Source organism: Phlebotomus argentipes, unplaced genomic scaffold (genome assembly GCF_947086385.1).
Source record: "Phlebotomus argentipes unplaced genomic scaffold, Phlebotomus argentipes genome assembly contig_2, whole genome shotgun sequence".
NCBI classification, from domain to species: domain Eukaryota; kingdom Metazoa; phylum Arthropoda; class Insecta; order Diptera; family Psychodidae; genus Phlebotomus; species Phlebotomus argentipes.
In genome coordinates this window covers 4,544,761-4,571,756 of record NW_026776162.1, presented here as the reverse complement: position 1 = coordinate 4,571,756, position 26,996 = coordinate 4,544,761, and the positions used below count along the sequence as shown (strand labels likewise).

The window sequence follows — 26,996 nt, the reverse complement described above, 5'->3', positions numbered from 1 at the left end:
CTACTAATTTCCTGAATGTTTCTCCACGCTTCGTCGTCTTTCCGGCTCCTAAAGCACTCGAGAAGTCGCTACATTCTATTACAGCAATAGATATTGATAGAGAGCAAGAGCCGTGGAAGAAATTCGAGTAAATACAACATAAAATAATTCAATGTGTAAACTTTTGCGTGCGTTACGTATTTTCTCATGTTGTTTCCTTTTCCCCCTTCCATTGGGCGATATTGTCGCTTTTCGCGCGAGAACTTTGGAAATTTCGTCGAGAGGTATCGCTTGTCGGAAATCTACCCTATTATTTGCCTTCTTTCTGCACCATTGAATAAAATGGGAAGTCGAGAGGGCAGAGATGTAAGGTAAAAATTGAGGAGAATTTACTATTGTTCTTTCCTCTCTCGCTCTGCCCTGGGAGTGTGTGGACACAGAAATGGTGTACGAAAGGAAGCATGAGTTGTACAAAGTCTCTCGGTAAATCACCATGTTCAGTGAAGAACAAATGCCTCATGTGAGGCAAAAGGTGGAAGGAGATCTCAACACCATTTAAATATGCTTTTTATGCGTCTGCCGGCCTGAAGAGATATCGATCGCCGACCATTCACTTCGCTCTTTGTTCCTCGAGACTCTCTCGCCATGGGGAGAATCCTCTCCTGGCTTCTTTGCTTTCCCGAATTCTTGCTGTCCGAGTTTGCTCTTTCACGAGGAGGGCCATTGTCTGGGAAGTGATGGCAGACGAAGACGGAATCCGTGTTTTTGGCGACAATCGTATCGGACTGTGGCAAGAGGTATTAGGTAAAGTGGTTTCGTACAAAATTCTCCTTCTCCCATACATTTTCATGGATAATTTATATTCTATTTTATTTTGTTCGGGCCCTTTTAAACTGCCATTTCATGGTGATGGAGTGCGTGTGTGAGAGAAAAAGGAGGAAGACGTATTGGATTCAATGCTCGCTACTAATGTAATTCTCCCTCAAACCCCCTCAAGAAGTCGTTCATCTTCAGGTGATTCCTCATGGGTGGCGGCCAAGAAATGACTATAAGATGAAGGAGGTGCTCAAATGCTATATTTGCAACGTGAATACTCTTAGTCGCTCAATCATTTTCCTGCATATCTGGGCAGAAAGAGAGACATCAGAGCAACTTCTGCAAATGTGTCTTTGGCGGAATTTCCTAGAGGTTTAGCCAAATTTATATTTTATAGCCAATTTGCCGCCCATCGAGATTTATGGGTTTCTTTTGAGGCGAAGGATGGCCAAAATATTCCCGCAAGAATAGATTCTAAATTCACATGAATTGATTGAATTTATCTCACGCAGCGGGAAACCTTCGTGGCAGCGTAAATACAATAATGGCCTGAGCGGTGAAACATCTTGATCCCACCGTGAAATTTCCTCAATTTAATATAATTTCTTCACGTGCAAAAAAGTGATTGAAAACTGATGATGTTGGCGCTAGAGTTGGTGGCGTCGACAAGACACTTGGGTAAGAAGATACATAAATTACACACAATCTCTATTGCTCAAGTGTCGAATCAATCATGTTTCATGAGATTTAGGAGGACGCGTTGTTCTCCGGCGGAGGGCTGAGCGAGGGTGGCGACGTGATGGAAATTTAATAAAAAAAAATCTATAAATAATTTGTGTGTCAATACTGGCGCTGTTGTGCGCCTTCAGTGACTCCTTAAATGAGATAAATCACGCAATCTATCATCTTTCGAGACGGGAGGAGGATCACGAATTGTTCCGTCTGAATCCCAAATGTCTGGGGCTTCTCGACCTAGAGCTGAGAAATCACCTTGACCACTAAAATGGTCACACCTCCGAGATTCATCTCTTGTAGCAATTATCGAAACTGCCACTCATAATCGCCCCGACTTCACGGAATGTACAGTGAGTGACAAAATTGTTGCAACAGCGGCGGAATTTTTATATATCATACTTGATAAATTGGTTAAGAATTAATATTTCTAATTGAGGATCACTCGAGACAAACCCAAAATTATATAATAACATTAAGTATATAGCTTTAAAATATCATAACGATTAACACTCGGGCGAAAAAGGTTTCATCATATCAAATTTGTGGGTCAGATGGACCTCAATTACACTACTAATGTTCCCTTGGGAGCCGACAAATTTGAAACAATTCTGTCATTCACTGTATCCGTAGGTGGGAGAGGAAGGGAAATTAATATTTAATAATTCTCCTCGGTTGAGCATTGTGGTTTGATTGAGAGTGAGGCTGGTGGGCTCATATTCTTCTAATATGTGGGATTTAATCGTGGTGGGAATTTGTATGGCCAAAAACACCGGCTCGAGAGGCGGAGTGAGGATTTCAATTAACGTCACATCGTCAACCAAATTATAAGGTTCATTTTTCTTGGGCGACCATAAATTTCGAGGAGGGCGCGTTGAGATAGGTCGTGTGATCCTCCACAATTTAATGAATAATTGATAATTTCTTCCACAAAAACTTACGCTTTTACCTTCACTTCTTATCTGGGGCCCGCGCGCGGTGTGCATTAAGCTGCAATATTCATGTGTTTTCTGAATATCCAAAACCATAATTTTTTCTCCACTTCTCCACCTTCTCCATCAAATCCGGCGAACACACCCAAAACACACTCTTTCTCCCTTCCTTTAATGTTGTGATTATAACAAAATATAAATTTATGAGCAGCTCGTATTTGAATGCATAAACATTCTTCCCGTCATCGTGCAAGTGTTGTAAGGCGCAATGATAAATGTGACGTTAATGAATGGCTGCGATGGGGGGAATTAAGCAATTAAATTCAAATGAGTGGTACTTTTTATTTACTATCGAAATAAAGGTGGCCTTTTGGCGATAAATTTCATCTTTTGGGCTCCCTGTATAAACATTATGCTCCCAACCATTCTATTTTATGGGTGTTCATTTTATTAATTTTACTGCTTTCTCGCGGTTCTCCCGTTCTGTGGTGGTTGGGTAAAAAAAATGCTATGTAAATCATAAAAATTCTGTTTCTCATCTGCATCCAGAAACTGTACACGAAAGCCACTTGTAGAGGCGAAGGAGCACCAAATGAGACCTCAAACGAATGTATAATTAGAAGAGCAATAAAAGAAATATTGAAAATACGTTTTCTTGCACTGGAAGAATTCCTGCAAGTGAAAAGAATTCCTTTAAGAAAAAGCAAGTAGACTCGTTAAATTTCTTCAAATGAGCTTTCTTTGACAACACTTCTTTTCAATCTTAACAGTGTCATAAGACGTCGCGCGTACTTCACGCCCAGAATCCTGGAGCGCTAATTTTGTGCTCCTGTGCACAGGGTGAGCTCCTAAGTGGCTCTATGCATATTTTCGCTCGAGTTTTTGCCACTCGTGTGTGTGTGTGACTAGAAAATGGAACATTGCAGGAAAAGAGGAGTGAAATTCTCTTTGAATAAATTTGCAAAATCATTCTGTTGGCAGTGCAAAATTCCTAAGAGCTATTTTGCATTTAGCAAGTGCTCAATCATACGGTGGAAATTGTTTTTACATCTATCCCACGAAGACTTTCCACACATGAGGATTTAATCACTGTGAATGTTTCTGCGAAGTTTCTTTCGTTTCGAGCGAAGGAGGAAATAAGGTTGATCGAATTCTTTGTGATTCCTTTGAGATTCACTTGATTTTGTCCAGGTGATACGCGATGAGAGAGAAATGTAACTCTGTGAACAGCACAGAATGACAGTTTCTCATTTCCGGTGATGTGCTTTCGCTTTGGCGCCAAAATCGGATTCAACTGGGGTGAAGAGGGTGGGCGAATGGGGGAATATTGTTAGAATATGGAATTGATTTTGTGGTGAATCGCAATGAGTTTGGCATTCTGGACTTGCTAGATTTGCGCAAGGACCGCAAACAGGGACTGCTTGCAAACACCACAAACACTCATCATCGTGATATCCGATGGGTTTCTCAAAGTGGCATGTGTGCATCCACAGGGCATTGTGAGATGGGTTCGAATGTGGCCGAGAGGGGGACAATGAACTGGTAATTGCTTCTCAGTTGATTGATTTGATAATTGTGTTCTCGAGGCTGGACATTTTCCAGCCACTTCATTTCACATATTTCGGCTGTGGGTGGATCAACACCCAAAGCGGGCAGGCAGATGGGCATGAGCGCTGTGCTCCACATCCGTATCGCCAGGCACTGTCGAGACATCCATAAACACAAACAACAATAGTCATTATCATCAATCAAGTCGGTTATAATGTAGAATAATTCTGGCATCTCCATATCGAGCGACAGGTAACATCACGAAGTCATGAGTTTCGGAAGATGGAATCAGTTAATTAATTTGGCGAATGAGGATGCCAATCAAGACATTCCAACAACAGTATCTAGCAACACAGATACACCCATAAATTATTTATGTGCCAGAGATGTTCTATGATGATATCAACAGTGCCATTCGAGACTCTTTAACTTTCGTCCCAGCGACACATTCCATTGCCTCAATTGAGCTGTTCTCTGTACTTCTTTTGTGGCAGAATCTTGCTATTTATGGCTTCTCTAAATACACAATTTATTGAGATTGAAATGAATGAAAGCTATTAACTGTCGACGCTAAATTGCCAACAATTCGCTCCTTCTCACGCATCCCCAATCACACAAATCTGCAGATGTTCAGGCCCACGGCGAAATGTCTCACGTCCAATTGCGCGAATCTTTAACGGGAGAAGTTATTTCTTCCAGCGAAATGAATGAAGTGTTAATTTTAATCCGTGCCCATTCTCAGACACTCAGAGATTGAGCCATAACTCGGCCGATAGCTATTATGTTGCCGTACATAAAAAAGAGAGAGACTTGTAGCGAATTCGTCAAACAGGCGCGCGAAGCCAAAGAAGCTCCAAATGAGACAGAGAGTAATGGAAAGTGTCAACAAGTTTCAAACAGATTTTTTCCTAATCCTCTGTGACATTCATTTACATTTGTATCACTAATCTTTTCATCGGCACTTGATTTATACCGTTATTCACTTGAAGCGGGGAAAAAAAGTCAGAATATAGTGGAGATGTTATCATCTTCATCTTAGCAAATATGAAATGTTTGTTCAAATGCTCTATCGCGATTGAATTTTTCTTCCCATTGACTTTCTTCTGCCACAATTTATGCAATAATCTTAGATCATTTTTATTTTACACAGAAGCTTTTTCACACAGAAGAAAGTTATCTATAGTTTTTCCCAAGGGTTAGATAATATGGTCAGAAATGGTGTATAGTTCATCGGAGATGGAAGTGTTCAAAATCTTACAATATTTCTTTCGGATTTCTCTTTATTTTTACGCAGAAGTCAAAGCAAAATTAATTATATTTATCCTTTTCTAGGTTATGTAACGAATCAAGGACAGATTTAGTTAGAAATTCACATTCTAGCACATCAATTCTTATGCTCAAGTCTGAGAGATCGCTAGTTTTTCGCAGAATTCTGCATTTACTTGCAAAAACATTGTTATTGATGCGGAGAAACACTGGTAAGATCAAACATAACCTCAAAAAGAGTATTTTTGGAATAAGAAGTGTTGATTTTCAACACTTTCTGGACGACTTTGACTCTGATTCAGCCATTTTGAGTTCGTTAGCAAATTATAACAGATGATTTTGTGATCTGAAAAGATTCCAAACGGCGTTTTGAAAAATCTTTTAGTGATATTTTTTAGGTTATGGTAAAAAAAACAACAAAAAAGCGATTTTAAATGGATTTATTTTAATTTGAAAATTATAGTGTGCCTACAAATTTTTTGATTTTGCCAGTGTAACCACCAGAATTTGATTGTCAATTTTGGGAATGAAATTCCACTTGCCACGTTATGTGTGGATGAGAAATTTTTCCCTTTGTTCACACCATATAGACAGCAATATTGTTCTTGAGAAGCATTGTTCTCTCGTCAAATGACGCTCTATTACATTTCGAAAGGGAATAGGCTCTGCCGATAGGCAATCTCATCGCCTCCCATTCGCATTCCTGATTCACCTGATGGCCACTGCATCCGCAATTGTGTGATTTGGCGCCCACGAAGAGTCAACAAGGAGACCCGGACTCGTGGAGTGGAGCCTTAATTAATTAATTGGTCATCGGCATTCATGTCGGAGGCACACAAGGGTCTTGTGCACTGGGGGCTCGCAGAAGCACAGCTCAGTGGTGAATTTTGAATGCAATATATCGTCGTCTGTGCACATTGGAGAGTGCATGACAGGGAACATTCCTCCGAGTGGTTGTTGTGCCGCTCCCTCGCGCTCTGCCATTCGCACAAATGCGAATCGGTGGCGGTGTCTGAACGATTGGAGCACCGGGAGCGATGGTGTGAGAGGGAACATGACGCTTAGGCAAATTTGCATTGCAATAAATAAGTATATATCGTGCATGGGGAGCATTGTGCCGTGGAACTAGGAGTCAACAAGGGACTCCATGTCACATTCACGTAGCTGTGAAATGTGCACATGAGAGGCAAAAAACGGCCTCCGCGCCGGCAATTTGGGGGCCGAAGGGGCGGTTGATTCATTGAGACATGGAACACAAATAAGCACCATGGAGGCGACACACCCTCTAATGGGGCCCGAGATGCAGCCCCGCTTACAGGGACTAATTGTCTCCGCACACAACAAGTGTATGGACTCCAGCAGTGAGGGCTCTTGTATTTTTTCCCCACGTGTAGCCCATTCAGCGCGATTTCTTTCTCCCAGCAACTTATGCTTCATTGTCCCTCGGCGGAGCTCGTCAGCATCCCCAAATCCCACCCACACTCCCAGACGTGACCTTTTGTCACCGAGTTATTTATGGGTGCCTCAGTTCGCCGACAATGCAGCAATAATTGCAGAACAAACAGAGGCTCTTGCTCAACAGAGGGGCACGTGATGACTAATTAGTGGAACGCTGCTCGCAAGACACTCCAATGTCCGTGAATGCAGAGAGAGCCCAGAAAGCATTCTGGCGCGATTCTACGACATTGTGTGTCTCCACGACAATGCCTCGAAATACACCCAAGTCATTCGTCTTGTTGCGGAACTGGGCAATCATTTCGCAATATCGCGATGCTCATGAGACGCGCGGCGACCTAATGAGGCGACAAGAATTATGCAAAATGCGAGGGAGAAGAGGACAAAGCCATCCCGTGAATTGAGCCTTGCCTTCTGCCTCAAATTGCTCTTTAATCTTCTTATTGCCGACAAGTTTCGCCATCACCTCGCCTTGAGATCTCCATTGTGGCAATATTCTCGAATAAATATAGAATTGAGCACCTCAACATGACTTGTGGTTTATCTAAAACTACTTAGCCTTCAATTAGAGTTGCAGAGATTGAGTTATCTTCCAGAGGCGTTCAATGGAGTGGCGTGAAAGTGGGTTGAAAATTCATGTAAAATGATTCCCAAAATTCGAAACACGGAAAGTTTGTTTTCTCCTTTAAATGTTTCGACGGAGCCATAATAAAAAGTAATTAAAGCAATAAAACTCTAATTGAATTTCCTAATTTTGAAATTCACAGAATTAAGGTAATCAAATATTCCACGTCAAACTAAAACCAATTCAACAAATCCTATTTTGAATATTACTTCATTGAATTATTTACTTTGTCCTTCAGCGAATGTGTTTTAAAAGTTGATTGGACTTTTTCCTTTCATTCTGTCACTGTGAAATCAAATCTAAAATTTATCAGACAAACTTACCTTCAAAAGAACTTTCATATCATCCAACTTGAATTTCATGGAGGACTTTTTCTGGTGAAGTTGGAAAACTTTTGAGAAGTTCACAAAGTTCCACCGCAGAAGAATTACAAACACAGTTGATGTATATGTCTTATGTGAACTTTATTCTTCGTGAGCAGTGAAAGCTTTAAGAGTTTTCCGGTGCAACGAAGGGTGCAAAAATATGTTCCGGACATAATATGATATTTAGAGGTGAATTTCGCGGAAAAACTACACCAACAGTTGATCCATTGACTGAGTTTTATTAATTAATGGAAGCGAGTTTCAGCAGTCAGCCGCAATAGTAACAAAAGCATGTAGTCAAAGGCTGTCGAATCGCTCCAGGACGAACACAACAAAGGAGAGAGAAACAATCTATCCAATCAAGAGTCGATACGGGAAAAGGTAGTGACTATTTCAAAAGCTCCAATTAATTGACCCATTTTTCCCCCGCTCGCCGTCCATTTTCTTTGACACAGAAAAGTAGATGACGATTGATTTATGTCCACACATCACTGACTATCGGCCCAACCTCGCACTGTCTCTCATGGAAATGCTTTCCGGTGCTAACACGAGGCCCATTCTGCCGACAGAAACTTTTCACGCGGCAATTGGTACCAATTTAGATGTATTATTCCGAGATGCCTAATTGCTCACCTCACCTCTCATGTTGGATCCCTCCACATCACATGTTTTCGAGTCAATTGGCACGCGTGCAAACATCCAATAAACTGTCTGTAAGGCACTTTAATCCGCGGTGATTAATCAATCGTGTTTGTAGTTCAAACACGAACGAACGTGCCGAAACATATCCAATATCAACAACAGCCACAACCCATGAGATGTTTCTGGTCGACTCTATGCCATGGCTTTTGCTGGGGACTTTGATGGAGACGCACCAGCTGAAATGCTCCTAAATCAACATGATGAATCCCGAATGCAGCATATCCACACTCGCTCGTCGTCTCGGGTAAGCAAGTGGAGCTCAGAAGGAGGATTTTTCTGCACGCGGAGATTTCCACATCGTCACGACTTTTGGGGCAATTGTTGAAACAAAAAAAAATTATCGATCATCTGGAGACTGTTTCAGTGCTGACTTAATGGGTTAATTCATCTGTCAACAACCAGTGAAACTTTGGGTTTTATGGTGTGTCCCAAAACTGTCATAGAAATTTCAATTTGACTGAATTCTGATACCTTTTGAGCTTACCTCAAAACATCGCATTTCAATCGAACTAACGAATAAAAGGGGATTTCTCTGCAATACACATCGATATTTCCACTGAATAATGTAACCAATTTTGGTGAGTGAAAATTCAGAAAATCAAATACATTTGCATCCAAAAGTGAAATGGCAACAATATCGATTGAGTTATTCCAAACTCAGACTTGCCCAGTCAATCAAGAGAGTCCGAAATTGACTTCTTCGGTCAATTGATTATTTATTAGCAATGGTCAGTGATTTTCAATACCAAATTCATATTTCAATGGCATATTGTACCAGCAATCCCATTAATGGATCACTTCTCAATTAATATTCATTTATAATGGAATTCTCGGGTGGCTTTTTCTTCTTCTTCTCCTCTCTCAATTTATTTTCAATGTAAATGAAACATTTTACATTCTTCATATTTCTTTGAGTCGAGAAAAAAATGTCGCTAGCTATTCTATAATGTTAATGTCCTCCATGACTCATAAATTGCGATTCGGAAGAAAGACACACGCTCGCAGTTTTATACGTTTGAAGAACAGATCAATAAACTCGAGTACACGAGTGCGAAGAAAAAGGTATAATAAAAGTGTTTTGCGGAGGTGGAAGGACAGTTCATCTTCTTCCTTATGTGATATGTGATTTATTTCAATTACAGACTGCGATGGTGTGCTTTTAATTGGCATGAACACAAAAGTACACTGCAAAATAGAGGATGTAATGAAAATTGATGAATGTGACGGTGAATTTGAGTAAAAAAGAGCCTTTGAAATTCAATGATTCTCTTATTATTTCTCCAGAATTCACTTCCAATAATTTTCCTTAGTCATTACAACTAGTCTAACTAGTGTTTCTCATTAAGTATATCATTCTGTATTTACAAGGTTGCATTAGTGTCAATTTTATTCTTACTTTCTTTTATCAATTTTTTTTTATTTAATTTTCCGCCTTTTAAGTTACAAGAGTTCCCGATCAACAAATAAAAAATTTTTTATTTTTGCTACATTAATATTTTATTCTCTTCTTAGATTCCTTACTTAAAATGCCTGTCCTGTCTTTTCTTGTGTATGTGATGTAACTTGTAGTGTGAATAGTTTCTCGATGAGTTTACAAAGGGGTCCATCTAGGTTTTTTTCCAAGAGGGGTGTTCTATCTTAGCATCTTAGCTCAGAGATCTAAAGGCTGTGCCACAGGGAAGAACGGGGTATTGAACACAAGAAGAGAGAACCGGAAAGGGGAGAAAATGCGCAATAAATTCCCATTTGTTGCCATGCTTAAAATATTTTTATTGAATTCTTAAAAAAGAAATGCTGGCAGTTGACACTCTTTCGAATGCACGAAATGACATAAGAATTAAATATAAAGTAGCTGTTAGAATGTAGGATGTTCTGACACGTTTTCTCCCTTGGATTTTCTCTCTCAACATTTTTTTACCTCGCCTTTATGTACAATTCCGCGTGAAAAACCATTTTTCCAAGTGATAAAAAATTCACTTGAGTGATGCTCGTTTGGGATTGAGTATTATATCATATATATCATGCTCTTTTCTCACCTAAAATAACTTAAATTATCAGTTATGACACGTAACTCCTCGTTCTCTTTCCTAGCTCCTCATGTAAAAATAGGGACATGGATTTTATTGCCATCAACAGGTTCTCTCTCGTCTCTCTTCAAGGGGGCTATCTTTGCGATTATCCTAACACTATCAGTTAAGTATATATGCTATATTCATGTGAAAGTTCTTTCTGTAGCCAAGACGAAATAAAGGTTTATAATTAGGAGAAAATTAATACATAAAAGAAGTCGAAGACAATGCAATGGCGCGGCACCTACATTGGGTCGAATTATACGAAAATGAACTGGGATTCTGTGCACTTTTTGGGTTGGTCCAGCGTCAATCGCAGCCACTTGCCGTGACACGAGGGCGCCGCCAGAGCGCTCCATCGCGTGTTGCGCCCTGGCATTCCCTCGCCTCGACATCGGAACTTGCCCTTCGGCAGCTGATCTTCATCCAGGACCGAGTTGCTGGACTCTGTTGGCATCGCGGTGTCCCTCTGCAGAGCCTCCAAGTCGCAGCGCACCACCACGCGATCGCCCTCCAGGAGCTGGTCGTAGGGCGGCAGCTTGTGACAGGCCTTCGACGCCTTCAGCACTTCGAATTCGACACAGTATCTGGAAAGCGGAGAAGGATGGAAATTTGCCGGTGTTTTATTAATTATTGAGATCATTTATCCCAGCCACCCTTTCAGCGTGGCCTAATTACACATCTCCCTTGCACACACTAATTGAATTCAGTCTCCATTGCCCCCACCGCTGAGCGCCTTAATGGGTCGCCTAATTTACCATTCATACATTTCACGGGAAATTTAGCTGTGAAATTTAACACTGACGTAATCGACTTTATTCCGACGTTGATTGGGAAGTGAGAAACTCTCGGGAAAGTCATTGAACACCTGCGGAACCGCGATCTAGCAATTCCAATAAAACATATAGTTGTAATCTGAACTAAGAAAGTTTGTCACCTCGAACATTTTCGCGACACTTTATCACGTGAAACTTTGTGTTATTTTTTTTAAATGGCACAGTTTATTAAATTCTTGAATTGGAAAGCAAAAATTCCGCCAACCAATTTTCCTCCTCAATAAATTCTCAACACAATCTATATTGGAGTTCTGCGCACCTCTCAAAGTCTGCAAGTGTAAATGCTGTAAACTGCCAAAGAGCGCCAAAGTTCAAGCAGAGAAAAGGGTGTTGATGTGGAAAGATGGAGTTCTGCTCTAATTACTTAATTTTTCCCAATTCCATTTTCAGCACCAATTCAATTCAATTACAAAATTTTCACGCTGTCCAACGACCCACTTTCCCACGAAATTTCGAGCAATGGACAAATTTTCACTGTGCGGGAGATAAAAATTAATTTTTCTTCCCATTTCAACGAAAGTGATACTTCAGCCGCGCTCCAGGAATTGAGGATATTCTCTAAGATCTCAATTGGCGAAGAATTTGTAATTACTGCCTATAAATCTGAGGAGATTTTCGTGCACAATTTCACATTTCTTTCAAGCATTAGAGAAGTTCTATTGTTATTGATTTAACCAAGGATTTAGCTGCTGTGTAGTGATTTTTTCCAGCAAAATTGGCTGCCCTATGTTGTGGGCGGTTAAACGCGTATTTCCCTGTTTTTGTTCATGAGACAAATGGCACTCTTAGCCATTAACAACTCACTAAATCGTGCACATTCATCAGTGGTATTATTTGTGCAGAAGACGATCGCATTAGTGGGTGGCAGAAGTGATTTCCTTTGGCTGAGGGAGGGTCTGATGTTTGTCCATTATCCTCCTCTCTCTGCAGAGTAAGCTTTTAAAAGTTTCTTTTCTTGGTAGAAATCGAATTTGGGAAATTTAAAGTATCGCAAACAGTTTCGAGGACTGCTCAACAAGCGTTCTATTGAGATTCTGATGGTGTCTTGTGTTTGCGGGCATCTTCGAACACTGACACATCCTATATCTGCGTCTTAGCGTCACTTTTCCGGACAATTGCCGCACTTGCTCATTTTTCCGAGTGTTTGAACGGGATTAATATTCTCTCTCTCTCTCTTGTTGATATTATGGTGGATTCTGTTTCCCATTGAATGGACAGCTTGGAAACTGTGATACGCGTTCGCATATATAGAGTAATAAATCAAAACGGGCATCACATGAAAAATTACTCAATTAATTAAATTGACAAAATTGCTGTTTACTCTCACGCCAGCTTCTCCCAAGGGTGTATGGAAAAGTTTCATCCACTGTGACGCTGGGGGATGAAAGAACGCTCCGCGCGAGAGTTGGGGAATTGTGTGGATGTTAATTAATGGTTAGATGGTGAAAACACGTGAAATATACTCACTCATTTCCGCGGTTGTGCTTGAACGAGTCCCGATAGCGGAGTCTCAGGTTCCGCCGAATGTCGCTGGTGTCATTCTCGTGACGGCTCTTGGATAAGGACGCCGGCAGGAGGAGGGCCATCTCTGGAAAATCACAAGACACAACAGGCCCAGATGAATAATTTGCTCAATTAGTGCGAGACGTGGGAGAATCATGGCAAATCACCTCGCATCACTCTTCGGTCCTGATGGTGTTGACACTTGAATCCCTGGCATCCGCGCTTCTGCAGCAGCGATGGGCAGTGCTTGCCGCCATTCTGGGCCGCTCGCACCACAGTCCGGTTGCGGGACATCATTCCCGTGCCACACGTGGCGTCGCACTCACTCCAGGCGCCCCACTCACTGACCAGGCAGTCCGTGACTGGAAGAAATCCAACACGGAGTATTAATCGACAAATATTTCACTCGTCACTCGTGGAGAAAGTTCCACAAATATTTTATGGTTTGTTTGCACCGCACAACCGAACCTCTGGGGATCCTTTCTCATCAACTTGGAGCCTCTGGCTTTGGGATGCTGAAGAAATTGCGAGAATTTTTCATGTCTTCCCCATGGTCTTTTAACTTATTAAAGGTATCTTTTAATCCCGGAGATACAGTGAGCCAGTAAAAAATGAAAGCCATCCTGGGATTAAAATGTAACAGCCAAAGGGCGATGACTCTGCAAAATTCATGATCTGCGCTATGTGTCCCATGCGTCTTGCGAGTCATACGAAATTTTGCAATCATAAAGAAAAATGGCTGGATATTTATCTAAAGTGCTTCATCAGGAGTGAAATGTGCAATGCAACATCGTGAGAGCGGGAATAGTATCTATCGATGTCTGGAGATGGTGGGTTCTAAATGCTCCTTCCCTCGCGAAACCAAGAACAATTGACCCCAATCCTGGGAGCAAAGGAAGTGCTTCGGATTATCTTGTAGATAAATGTATGTATGTATTCAGGAATAATTCAACAGATGGTGGATTGCAATCTTCTCGTGGAGAAATGAACCAAAATAGCACAATAAAATGATTCATGAAATATTCTAGAATGTTGAACAGGAAAGAAGAGCCACTTAAATGGATGTTCTGCATTATTGACTAGTGAATTATAAGGTAATATGTATACAAGTCTGGAGGAAAATCAATTGAATTCCTCAACATTGTGCGACTGCTGGAGATTGTTTTGGTGCAGAAACACGCGTGATAAATATTTTCCCTTGATTTATTCCACCAATTTTCTCTCAACAGAGATTTTTCACCTGTATAGCTGGTACGTGTGAAACGTCGTATCATCGTGCCATAATCAATCTGTGTCATCTCACGGGCAATGACGAGGCATGTTAAATTCACATTTTCCATTTTCCAAACCGTGAGCCAATTCCAATTCAATCAACCGAGAGGTGAAACTCGGAAAAGGTGCATTTGCAAAAATGTATTTTCACTGAAAATCCAACTGTGGACAGCACCGCAGAGCCACTTAGAAAATGAGTCATAAATAAAGCACTCGCGCACTCGCAATTCGTGGGGAAATTCTTAATCCTCAGCGGACGCCGAGCCATTAAATCACGCTGAAGCATCAATTAATTACACATCAGCGCTATCAAATGCAAACGACATGTATTTTATCAGCACTGTTCCATCCCGCAGCAAGGAATTTATGTATATGAAAATCACCTTTAATCCCAGAGATACAATTTGAATTACAAATTTAGTCGTTGTTTCTCATTTTCCGCGCTGCGTCGTCTTTTTTTACCCCCAAAAACCACCCACAAACCACATTTTCTCCCCACTGCCGCCGCCCATTTTCCAGGATGGGCTCTATTAATTGAATTACTCGTCAGGACTCCATGGCGTGATGCTGTCCACAATTTCGCCACACTGTTTAGTTGGGGGCTTGAAAAGTGTATTCTTAGGAGGAAATTTGCGGAAGTTTTGTCTGGTGCTGTGCCAATGTCTGATGCCCTGAGCCATTCATTGCTTATTTATAAATGCAAATTTATTCCCAGGATGAAGTAATACAGCCCCGGCAATGCATCGTGGGCACAAAATTCATGCGATCGACTCGGTATTCTCAATGTGTTTTATAAATTGACGGCACAAATGGGACGCGTCGAGCGATATGGGAATTGATTAAACAATTGTTATCATATTTAGGATACACTGGCGGTGGTGTAGTGTTTCTCATCATATGCACAAATTGCTTGCAGACATGTGAGTCCCATCAGAGCCAAATATGCAGTGGGATTTTCAATGTGAGTAGATGATTGTTGTGTGGAGAACCATATTATAGTGAAACCATCTCAATTATTTAATTTTGAGCCATTTATTTGGATGTTTCACCGCATCGACATGCAATTAACCCTCTATCATGAGTTGTGTTTATTCAAAATGCATCTTTATCACTTATCAAAATGCTGAAAATGATAATGAAAGCCGTATTTGATAACAAATGTGAACGATGCTTATGAAATGGTTAACCTCATATTTTTAATAAATTCCATTTCGAGTAGATTAAATTGCAATTTGAAAAGCTCTTTTTATTTATGTTGATTCCAATTGCAATAATTAAAATTTCACAAAGAACTGTGCAACATTGTAACGTGTGGCTTTTGTATAAAATTCTACTGCACTAATTGGAAGCATTTCAAAAGAATTCCGCGTATTGATAAAGAGTGAATATATGAGAGCATAGATTTGAAATTTAATGAAGTGCTGTATTATCTTACACATGTCAATCAAGATGGAGAAAAATGCCATGTGACAGGATTCACATTTCACTGAGAGAATTCTTTGCTTTGGCACAAAATTTACCACGCATTATGTACATACATAATTCGCATTTCCTCGCAAGTCACCGCAAGCTTCTCTGTATCAGCACGCGGTGGAAAGGGAAAGGAGGTGGTTATATAGCAATTACATCGCGTATGATTATATTTAAAGTTTCCATATCAAAGTCATTAATGTAATTCTCACTTTGCGGTTTAACTTTGATGTTTGATATACATTTCGAAACATAAGCTTCTTTTCTCCATCAACAATTTTATGTAAATTTTCGTTCAATCGCTTTAATTTCGCATCTCATCGCCCGCTCTCTTTTGGAGTGCTAATGGGACATTTAGGCTGAGGAGAAGGAGGACGAGTGTTTGTGCAAATGGATGAAAAAGCAGGCATGTGGATTAAGCTCTTGCGTTATGATTCCGGCTGATGCGCTCCGTGCGTCATATTAATACAATGTATGGCGCAATGCTGGAGTGTAAGTGACCTGCCCGAAGGATCTCATTAAATCATCTCTAAGCGCGTCTGCGGAGGATCCAGCATAATTAATTTAATACATGAAGCATGTACAATTTGACTTGACATTTTCCACCCGAAAAGGTGTCTCTGAGAGCGTGTATAATTTAGATGAATGCTGACATTAATTGAAATCCTTATTATGTATGCTACACACAAGCTCTCGCTCCGGAATGTCTTCATAGCTCAACTAAAGCCACACCAGCACGCTTTTGTCCGCCTTTCCGGGGGTGGAGGAAGAAAAACACAAAGAGACTCTCGCTACGAGATTTGTCCACCACTGTCGGAATATTAATTTGCAATCTAACGAAACAGGAAAGAACCATCAACCTCTTTTTGTCTCGATGCTCCAGGCGCGCAAAAAACCGCCCATATTCCAACGTGTATCTCCCGCGAGATCAAACAGATCTCAGAGCCGTGATTCCAGCACTAATTCTCGGAGCTCTAATTTGCAATTTATGACGCTGCGGACGGAAGATAAATGACAGAGGGATTCTCACATTTGTGCCAAATTAATCCGCGGAAATCTCAACAAATTCACACAAAATTAGAAGCACCTCTATATTTCCTCTCCGTCGCACTCATTCTTACCAAATTAGATTTTAACGAGGTTCAAATGGCAATATAATTGATGTTGGGGTCCTTGTGACAAACAATTACTACATAGTTTTGTCTCCACAGTAACTTTTACACTCAATTGTAGAGTAAAATCGGGTGGAAATGAAATTTGCTGCTCTCAAGGGAGAGAATTTTGATCAGTGATGAGTTGGAGAAAAATTGAAATTAATAATGGCAACATAAAGCGATTAAATTTCACGACAGAGTCGCTGAACCGACAGTAAAAATGTGCTCCTCGACTGATGATGGAAATAATCCAGCGTGTGATGCCTCTCATGATGCTCAGGGTGAACGTGAGAATTGGATAGTGTTGGAATTTTTGGTATTAAACGCGAAAGGAGAGAATGTGGAATCGCGTGCTGATCGTCTCTAAAACGCGCTCAAGTAGCGCAGCAATAAAAGACGTCGCGCACTTGAAGGTACATGAAGATCCAGCGCACTAATTTATATTCATCCCCGCAGAGGCGAGTGAATAAACTCTGTGATGTACGCGTATTCCATTCTTTTTTGGGATACTCCCATCCCTATAAATTCCTCTCTGTGAGGTATTCGACAAGACACAGGTATCGCATTACATCGTTAGTGCTTCTTCGAGTCTTCGCCAGTGTGTAAATTCTACCTGGGGATTCACGTGAACGAGATAGTTGCTAAATATTTGTTTGTTATGAATATTTCACTAACTCGATATCGTGCATCGTCTTTTCTTTCAGCCTTGCCGGGGATATGAGACGAGACAAGAGAGAAAATCTGGATGGAAGAAATGCCGACAATCCGTACGCTTGGGCATATTTATTCCCTGAAGACATTCCACAAGAGTCCCCTTCAGGAGCACAGCATATTTTTCCTTGATGGACAACGGAATGAGGAGATTCAGACAAATAACAAAAGATTCTCCAGTGGAATGATTCTACCTTATGTACATAAAGTTTGTCAGAAAAAGTGATACGAGAGGCATCTTTGGGATGAACCACTTACGGAATTATACAAAAGGGAAGACAAGAGGGAGCAGACAAGGGGCAGAAAAAACACTCTCTCAAGGAAGAAAAGTGTCAAGACGTCTCTTGAAATTTTGTCAGAATTCGTCTCACGGGAGAAAACACAATAGTTAGTGGAATTGCGGTTAAAACACCGACTCACTTCAGCGTCAAGATATGAAGCAGTGCTGAGAGAGGACTGAAGAGATTGCAGTGCCGGAAAGATGTGCAGGCTCAAGGGTATTTACTTGACTTCCTGCACTGTGACGCAACCCTATATGGCTCTGGAATTATTTCCTTGCACTGCGGTTTGACTCCTCTTTTGAGGCATTGTTTTGAAGAAGATAGCAAAAGAAGCGACACTTCAGCTCCAAAATGAGTACCGCCTCGGAGGAGAAGCTAAATGAAAACTTTCCATAGTCAACGAAAAACCACTGCACTCCCTCGGGGTGTAAGAAATCTCAATGCTGAATTGTTAATTTTCTACCCTCAATCGAGAGAGAAATCCCTTTATTGCTCCGTTCAGAGGCCCTTTTCCCACCCAAAAGTTTATGGTATTTGTGGAAAAGCATTGACACCGCACTGCTCGTGTGGGAAGTCCAGTTAAGCAAAGAAAAACATCAATATGTCTCCATACTGTGGCGAAGAATCAATATTGAGATGAAATTATTTGCTCTTCTCCATATCACAATGTGGAGTCTGTTTCCTCCTTCGACTTTTGGGAGGCACAAATCGGCCTCCCAAAAGTCGGATGTTAACACATGTCGCCTCTCTGATGGAGTTACTGTGTTTCAAATATTTACTCGATGCCATTCTCTGCACTGGCTGCACGTTTTATTGGGAAATCACTCGAGCAGTTTTGCTGATCAGATAGCGCGTTCTTTACTAAAAACGCTCAAGATCAAGTTCACTAGAAGCTCGCACGAACTTCGTCAACATTGTCAAGCAGAGCAGATATTTGGAGCTGATAATGAAAGTAAGTGATCTTTCTCTAGTGACAAAGTATGTGAAATTTAGTAAACACAACATTCCTGATAATGAAACGTGTTATGCTATCAGTGAGTCTGCCGTACGTTTGTAAACACATTTCCCTATATATGATTATGCACAATTTCACAACAATCACCGCCTGATCAGATGATCGAGTGTCTCTATTGAGAGCATTTGCATTTTGCCAGTGTTGCAGATTTTACCTATTAATTCTCACAGATACTGAATGTTTTTGACTGATCTTTGAGAAAAAGGTCACCAGCAGCTGTTTTGCTCCTCATCGGCGGCGATAATGATCGCCTATATAAGACACAACAGAGTTGTGGCTATCGGGCTAGTTGAGTGGTGCAAGTCATAGAAGAGTGTCGTTTATTGTTCATTAGTTAAATCACTTCAAATGATGGCTAAGACTGTCATCCTGGCCATCGCCCTGGCGATCTGCTGCCAGAGAATCGCCGGTGATGCTGGCTTCTGGGACACCATGCAGATGGGCGGCAATGCTGCTCACGTTGGCTTCGACTCCTTCAACCACATCGCTGGAGACGCCATCAACTACATCCCATCTCCCAGGGACATCGCTCGCATGAGCAAGGAGACCTTCCTGGGTCTGCCTCCTCGTGTTCTCATGGAGGGAGTCAACACTTTCTGCTCCATGGCCATGCACTACGACACGAACCTGGGCCGCACTGAGAAGTACACCCCAAATGTGCAGAACATGAGCTTCGTGCTGTACGACAACGAGAGACGTGTTCCCTTCCAATTTGACGAGCTGGAGAACTTGGCCGCGTACCCAGGCTTCAACAAGGAGCATCCCGTCATCATCTTCATCACCGGATGGCTGACTAAGGACAACACTGAGAATGCCGCCGCCAGGGAAATGGCCAAGGCTTACAGCTGCCGCGGAGGTCACAACTTCATCGTAAGTACATCTCTGAATATCTTCCGATTTCTCTTGAGATTTACAATTGCGCAACTTCCACCCTAAAGCACCTGAACACTGAAGACTACCTCGACAACCTGTACATGTGGTCTGCCCTCAACACCGAGAATATCGGAGAGGCTGTGGCTCCTTACGTTGCTAAACTGCTGAAGTTCGTTGACATCAACAAGATCCACGTCATCGGACACAGTCTGGGCGCCCACGTGGCCGGCTCCATCGGTCGCCACTTCATCGAGGTGGAGAAGAAGATGCTGCCACGCATCACCGGTCTGGACCCAGCTCGTCCCTGCTTCAACGAGGGCGAGGTGATGACCAATCTGCAGCGCGGCGATGCCAAGTTCGTTGACATCATCCACACGAACTCCGGCGGTCTCGGCAAGGGCGAGCCCATTGGCGATGCTGACTTCTACCCCAACGGCAAGTCCGTCCTCATGCCAGGCTGCGCCGGAATCATCTGCTCTCACCTGAGGGCCTACGAGTACTTCACCGAGAGTGTCTACCCTGAGAACAACAACGGCTTCCAGGCCGTCCGCTGCAACTCTCTGCGCGGCGTCACGACCAAGAGATGCAAGAGCACCCCCATCGCCATGGGTTTTGCCTGCCCCAAGGAGGCCAAGGGCAACTTCTTCCTCGAGGTCAACCCCAGCGGTCTGTACGGCTTCTACTCCAAGAGCAAGAGCAAGTGCAACCAGAAGAACTGAGTTCTGTCCCAAAACAGCGAGTGTTAAATGAATCAATTCGAATCAAAATATTGTTCAGGATCCTTTATAGATAGCACAAATTTATTGTACACCCTTCAGAATGTAAAAGCTTTATCGTGAAATAATGTAACACTCAGAACAAAGACACACCTTTCATGTAGCCCACAAATACAAAATGTCAGCAACAGGAAAATATGGCTTTTCTCTGCTTTCCGCTCCACATTGGCAGACTATATCAATTAATATGGGAAAAATACAATAGTGCGTGAAATATGCTGATGAAAAGTCACACAATGCCACAACGCGATTTTCAATTGTGCGACATATGCCCTCCTGTTGAATTACTTTCGCTGATGTTTGTGTCACCACCCACTTGCGAGACGTGCTCCCTTTTGTGATTTGAGTGGAGTCAGGGCGACAGAGGAAATCCTCACGAAATATGGAGAGAAAATTCACTCGGCATCATTAAAATTAAGTATTAACATTCATGGAAAGTGATGTGAAATTTTCGCCCAAAATTACATCTGAAATTCTCGCACGTAGGACATTTGATAGCATCGCTGTCGTCCCAATTCAGTGACAGCCTGTGCTATTGAGGCCTGCAAACTCTCATGTTGAGCCTCCACTCATTAACTTAATTTCGCGTTATCACGCACACGAGGATTGATCATTTTTTTTCCTGCATGGATTCACGTAGTTCATTCGTCTGGTCATTAAGAAATAAAGAATTCGCCATTAGAGCGAAGGTATGTGTTTTATTCTGAAAGCACAAAAAGAAAGAAAACAGCGAAGGTTTTTCCAAAGAGCATTGTCTCGAGTGTTGTGCATCAGCTGTTTGAAAATGGGACAACATAATCATCTCCGAGCATAAACATTTATGTTTCTGGGACGCGTTGTATTGTCTTGAAAAGTCCCGCATTGACGCAGCTGCATCGACTTTTCCTGTCTCTTCCTCTAGGATTTCCCTTATATTGTTCCTGAATTTAATGTCCACACAGTGAGTGTCATAATGTTCAGCTAATGGACAACTACAGCTGAATCTGAGATTACCAAATTATCCCAAATGGGTCTCCATGGCACTATCACACATCCTTCGACAATGCCATTGTCCAGGACACTTTAAATTGCCCTCCTTTGTCAATTTATTACACTTTCACCCCCTCCGAAAAGACGATGGCAAAAAAAACTCCGTGCCTAATCCCAACAAATTTCCAAACAAATTTCCAACATCTTTGCATACAAGCGGTCGTGCGGGGAAACAGGGGAAAAAATAAACCATTTCTCAAACCCCTTTTCACCCTCAACCCGCACACCCTCGGCGAACACAAAACGTGCCAATAATACTGAAGAAATTGCCATTTATCGGAATTCATTGCGAGTACAACTTTTCTAATTCCCTTTTTCCGTCCCAACGCCGCAACCGTTTCCAATCCAATAATTTCACCCTCTCGTTTACCATGCAAGCGATTGTTTGCTGGGTATATAAAGAGCTTCGAGACATGAGGCCAGGAAGTGCTGGGCCTCCAATTCCGCACGCATAAATTCCTGATTTCTTACCCCCGCCGAGAGCTTTTCCTCTCGGAAATTTCTTTCTCATTCAATGAGAATACAATTATTTATTTTGGCTCATAACAATGGCGTCGGTAGTGATATAAATCCCACTATACACTCCAGAAAAGCCACAGCATTATTCTGTACTTAATTCAAAATGCAATCGACGTATTTGAAAAGTGCCATTAACTCGATATCGAGGACGATTGTTTGTACAATTAAGAGAAAACTCATTTGGGTTTAAAGGCACTTCAACTTGGCACAATAGTACTTATTGCCACCAGTAAAATGCATTTTAAAATCCAGTTAGATATCCGCACAGTGAGGAACTTTCAATTGTAAAGCAAAACAACTCAAAACTTACACAGCATAAGTTTCTCTCTGAAAACCATCTTCTCTGGCGCAGAGAAAAGCATGATCTCAAGAAGTTATACAGCAATTTAGCAGTAATCGCGTTTATTGCCCAATTTTGTTGACTCGGTGGAGTCTTGGGGCCATCAGTACACACTTTTCGTCACGGAAATGTTCCGCCACTCTTTTAGCAGGGTCTCGAGAAAATGTACCGTTTAAGATAGCAATTGGGCGCAACTGGAGAGGCTCTAGTGGCGACGGGGAGGAGCACAATGTTGCATTTGATGGGTGATTTCGTGTGCATTTTTCGGGAGCGAGATACGTGACCTGGAAGCACTCGATAATCTCGCGGATGGCTGGAGGACAGACAATTTATGATGTAACAGTGAGGCGTATCTGCATTGCAGTCAGCGGGGGAAATGTGGGGCGATGAGGGGGTGGGGATATCAATGGGGAATGTCTCCCCATGTATTGCGATACATTGAAGCTTATAAATACCTCCACAGTATTGTTTGAAGTCCTCGCAGCAATCGCCGAGGCGCAAGCAGGCATGGTCACAATAGCATGGCTTATCGCTCAGATCCTCGATGATGGCATTTATGGGGGCTTTCTGCACAACACAAGAGGAGTCGCGCCCGTTGCAGCACAGCGAAGACTCCCGGCATGAGCCCGCCGATACACTGGCCGCCCTCAGGCAACACACAACAAGCACAATGGCCACAAGAGTCTTCTCAAACACCATATTCAATTCTTTTACCTCCGCTTGTGCTCTCGCAAAATATACCTTGGCAAAATCTCTCTCTCTCTATATAGAATCTTCGGTCTGTTCGCGGCAAGACGCGCAGAATTGAAAAATACACAACACAAAATATTCAAACGCAACCCACTCCAATACGAGAGTGTAATCCTTTCATGAGCTGGAAGCTCTCGGTGCCACTTTAATGCATGTAGTTATTCCCAGTGAAACTTGTGCACTTGACGCTCCACAACTTTTGCTTCGGAGATCTGCAACAAGAAGACATGAGGAATGAGAGTGTGAGATTGTATGTACACAAAGTGAGGAATGTTGATGAATAAATGGTTACAAGGAGAAGATCCCCGTCGTATGGGGGGGTAAAACCCATTAAATTATCATGAGGTATCCGTGATTTCTCACATGGAAATATCCTTCGAGACATTTCCATGTGAATTCCCTAAACTCGTGCCACAATTTCTGCCACAGCAGCACGAATATTCATCGGCACAGAGAGAGAGAGAGAGTCTCATGAGGAGATGGGAGAATGGTATAATTATTTTAGCAAACAAATCATCATTCCCTTTCTCACACAATAATCCCAGATTACGGGTAAATTCTGACCGAGGATGGGGGGCATTGCATGGCTCGAAGGGGAAATCTTCAGCATTATATTCTTTTCTATCGGGTTTTGGGGATAATTTTAGATTTCGCTACGCCTTATCCGCAATTTTGCACGAAATTCCGACAAAGTGCCGAAATGACGGAAAAAAATGCCAGACATATGGAATTATCCTAAAATCCTCCGTTTTCGTGGCCTTCACCTTTTTTCCCTCTTCGTGGATGTAATTTTTTCGGCATATTTCTCGATTTTCTGTATATATAATTTTGCTAAATTTCCGCTTGTTAGAGCGACTAAAAAAGAGATTTATTTCACATTCCTGAGCGACTATAGTTTTTCAAATAACGCTCTTTCTGTGAAGAAAATGTAACTATTTTCTGATCGTATTTCAAGCAATTCCCAAAACTATTTCTATTTCCTCTCGTCACATCGTCTCTTTGGCAAAAGATTCTAATTTGAGAAGCGCGTTCATTTCTCAAATTGAGAGATTAGCGCGAACTCCCCAGAGATTCTGCACAAAAGCGGATTTACTTGTCTTGAATATTTCCAAACAATGGATCGCAAAGTGTGCCAAACAATTCAATTCTCCGCTTAACCCGCGTGTTTGGCACACGTGGAAAACAGCCCCCCGAAAGTGTGGCAATAATCTACCGAATCACTGACTTAACTATGTTGTATGTAAATTAAATTGGATCCCAATATGCAAATTGACTCGGGTGCCCATTGTGCGCCACCCCCTCACGCAAGGGCGAAGCCCCAGACGCAAAAAGTGGCTGAAAGTGGAGCACGGGAAAAAAGGAGAGCGAAAGCGAGAGAGAAATTCATATAAGAATTCAGTATGTGGAATTATTTATGGTGTACTTTTGTGTTTTAGCGCATAAATGGAGAATTTATGGGGCTGCTCTGGGGGAGGCGATGTAAGTGTGTGTATTTTTGTTATGATCGATGAATGGTGAGATGATAAATCAAATTGTGCGTACAAGGGAGGCTCAACAGTGGCTGCGTGGGGGAATTTCATCTCTGCCAAATGTGAATTTTTGCCACATGCAAATCCTGTGCGGTGCAATTTATCCCGCGCGCTCTTGTTTTTCATGGTGATATCTCGCGGGAAAGAATAAATCTGAGAGATTCTCTTTTACAGTTACATGTTTGTTGATTTTACACTCTCGAAATATCACACTTTTGCCTCGATCGCGTGAAGGAAGGAAATTTATACTGAAATTGATGAGTTTTGTATGATGAAATATCATTCTTTTTTCTCCCTCTCATACACTTTGGCCATTAATGCGAATTGACTCATAAATATGCTGTAGTTTTCAAGCACAGGACAGACAGGGATTTCTCATCTTGAGGCCCATCCAATGTGAAATCAGCCCACACTCGCGGCTCTTCATCTCTCGCAAAATTGCCATGTGGAAACTCCGCATATGCATATGGATATTTATGAGTTCTTGGGCTCGGAAATGGCACATTGTTTGGCATGCAGATGCAAACGGACGCTTTTTCTGCCAAACCGGGGGCGAGGGAATTTTATGCAATTTGCCCACTATCGCCTCGATAAACTTTGGGCGTAAATTGTATGCCTCCATGTCAATTGGCGGGCCCTGTTATTAATTTATCGCTCAAAATAGTGTCTCTTCGCTTTGCGAAATATTTCGCAAATGCCATGCATTACAATAGGATTCCTGGCATCATCTCCAGTGCCATTTAAGAGGAATATTTATGGATCTCTCTGTGTGTGAAGAATGTGGTAAAAGTTGACAGGAAGGCGCAAAAAGAGTAGAGACAGAATACCACCACGAGAAATTGTCGCAAGGAAGACTTACTTCGCTCATGCCGAGCTACAGAGTCACAAGTGCAAATTGTAAGTTGAAGACGTGAAGAAACTTTTGAGAAAATAATTTACTAATTATTCGCCACCTTGCAAACAAAACTCACAGTGGAAGCTAATAAGTGATCCATTAAATCCTCAGCACTTCAATTATTGTACATAGACGTAATATTAAAAGTCCATAATTAAGACGGAAAACTTTGTGTATTTTCCGTTTCCCAAGGAGAGTTTCCTGACTAAATTAATTCACTGAAAACTTCTCAAAGAATAAAACCAGGAGAACTTGTGCCCGAACGGCGACTTATGAGCGATGTATTGTGAGAGAAAATGTTGCACATTTTTATGCCCATGCGGCGAGTATAAGAAACGAGAGGAATAAATCAAGTGTGGCAAATAAATTTCCCCAGTCATTCGGGTTTGGTGGACAAAAAGTGCACACAGGAAATTCCAGCAGAAGACATAACGCGTCCTCTGGTGGATTTTAAGTACTCCAAAGTCTGAGAAATTACCACAAAACTTAAGTATTTTGCGCCCCCCTTTCCAAGCCGTAGACCGGCACGATTGGGAAGAATTTATCCCATTATGAATGGAATATAGAGTTGGCAAAAGTTTTGCACTCCCCATCTTCAGATCTTAATTCACTTTCAACATAGACAGTGTGACTGAAGGAGCGACAATTTTCACATCTTATATAGATTTCCAACTCATATAATTATCCACCCGAAAGTTCTCATTTAAAACTCCACGAGAAAGTTGCGCCGCGGCACCCAAAAAGGGAAAACTTCCGTCGTATCGCATTTTAAGTAAATAAAACTCAACTATACACAAACCAATTTATTTAATGTAACCGCCCCCCGAAAAATGTGAAATGCTCTGTATTCATCTCACATTGGAGTGAGAGTGTGGATTTCCTGCTATGTTCTGTGCCCCCCACTCCTGCACGGTCAGAATGTTAAGTAAAACTTGATATGGGAAAAGTTGTTGAAAATCCCTGTGAAAATTGTCCTTTTCCATCCCTCCCAACAACAAAAGGAACCTCAAAGACACATCACTTTGGCACAGAATATGGGGATGGGGGAGTATTTCGTGATACACACCTCTGAATAATGAATTTATCCTCCCGAGAATAATATCTCAGGAAATTTATTTTGCTCTTTGCACACTTTTCTCCCGCCAACTCTCAAACTTCGCGCCAAGCGTAACTTCTCAAGTCCCCACTTGCAACTTTCCACCACACACAACTCTGTGCAGGATCTGGGATCAAATGTAACAAGTTGAGAGCACTGGAAACAAACAAACTCACGACTCTTGAGCACTCGAGAAGAACACCTCCAACTCGTACGGCGTGCGTACGAAGAATGACTGTCGCTGCTGCTGCTGTGGCTCTGCTGCTCGATGGTCTCTCTCGAAATCAGTTCCTCGGAGAGACGCCGCCGGAGAAATGAAAACAGAGAGAGAAAGAGAGTGGCAGCATTGTGCTCAGGAGAGAGACTTCATTCAAGTTGTTGGTTCTGTTAACCCTTCACTTCCACTGGAGTTTCAAATGTGTTTCACGCAAAACAAGTAGATATTTTAGCGAAAATAT

The 26,996-nt window shown here is 41.9% G+C and overlaps 2 protein-coding genes across 2 annotated transcripts; one reads left to right on the top strand and one right to left on the bottom strand.

The window, feature by feature from the left end:
- Nucleotides 1-9,245: 9,245 nt before the first annotated feature.
- LOC132264829 (somatomedin-B and thrombospondin type-1 domain-containing protein) lies at nucleotides 9,246-26,787 on the bottom strand. The gene is made up of 5 exons (XM_059765157.1): nucleotides 26,509-26,787; nucleotides 22,724-23,230; nucleotides 12,996-13,190; nucleotides 12,793-12,913; nucleotides 9,246-11,076 (listed from the first exon to the last, which is right to left on the bottom strand). The coding sequence occupies exons 2-5, from the start codon at nucleotides 22,965-22,967 to the stop codon at nucleotides 10,749-10,751; spliced, it is 888 nt and encodes a 295-aa protein (XP_059621140.1). The 5' UTR covers nucleotides 22,968-23,230; nucleotides 26,509-26,787; the 3' UTR covers nucleotides 9,246-10,748.
- On the top strand, nucleotides 19,019-20,508 carry LOC132264220 (vitellogenin-1-like). The gene is made up of 2 exons (XM_059764339.1): nucleotides 19,019-19,601; nucleotides 19,670-20,508. Exons 1-2 carry the CDS (start codon nucleotides 19,080-19,082, stop codon nucleotides 20,321-20,323), a joined length of 1,176 nt encoding a protein of 391 aa, XP_059620322.1. The 5' UTR covers nucleotides 19,019-19,079; the 3' UTR covers nucleotides 20,324-20,508.
- Nucleotides 26,788-26,996: the final 209 nt, after the last annotated feature.

Excerpts from the sequence above, each read along its gene's own strand:
- LOC132264829 (XM_059765157.1), bottom strand. The coding sequence starts at position 22,967 with ATGGTGTTTGAGAAGACTCTTGTGGCCATTGTGCTTGTTGTGTGTTGC. Across the intron at positions 13,191-22,723 it reads CTTCAAACAATACTGTGGAG|TCACGGACTGCCTGGTCAGT; the intron begins GTATTTATAAGC and ends GATTTCTTCCAG. Across the intron at positions 11,077-12,792 it reads AAGCACAACCGCGGAAATGA|ATACTGTGTCGAATTCGAAG; the intron begins GTGAGTATATTT and ends TCCGCTTTCCAG.
- LOC132264220 (XM_059764339.1), top strand. The coding sequence starts at position 19,080 with ATGATGGCTAAGACTGTCATCCTGGCCATCGCCCTGGCGATCTGCTGC. Across the intron at positions 19,602-19,669 it reads GCGGAGGTCACAACTTCATC|CACCTGAACACTGAAGACTA; the intron begins GTAAGTACATCT and ends TCCACCCTAAAG.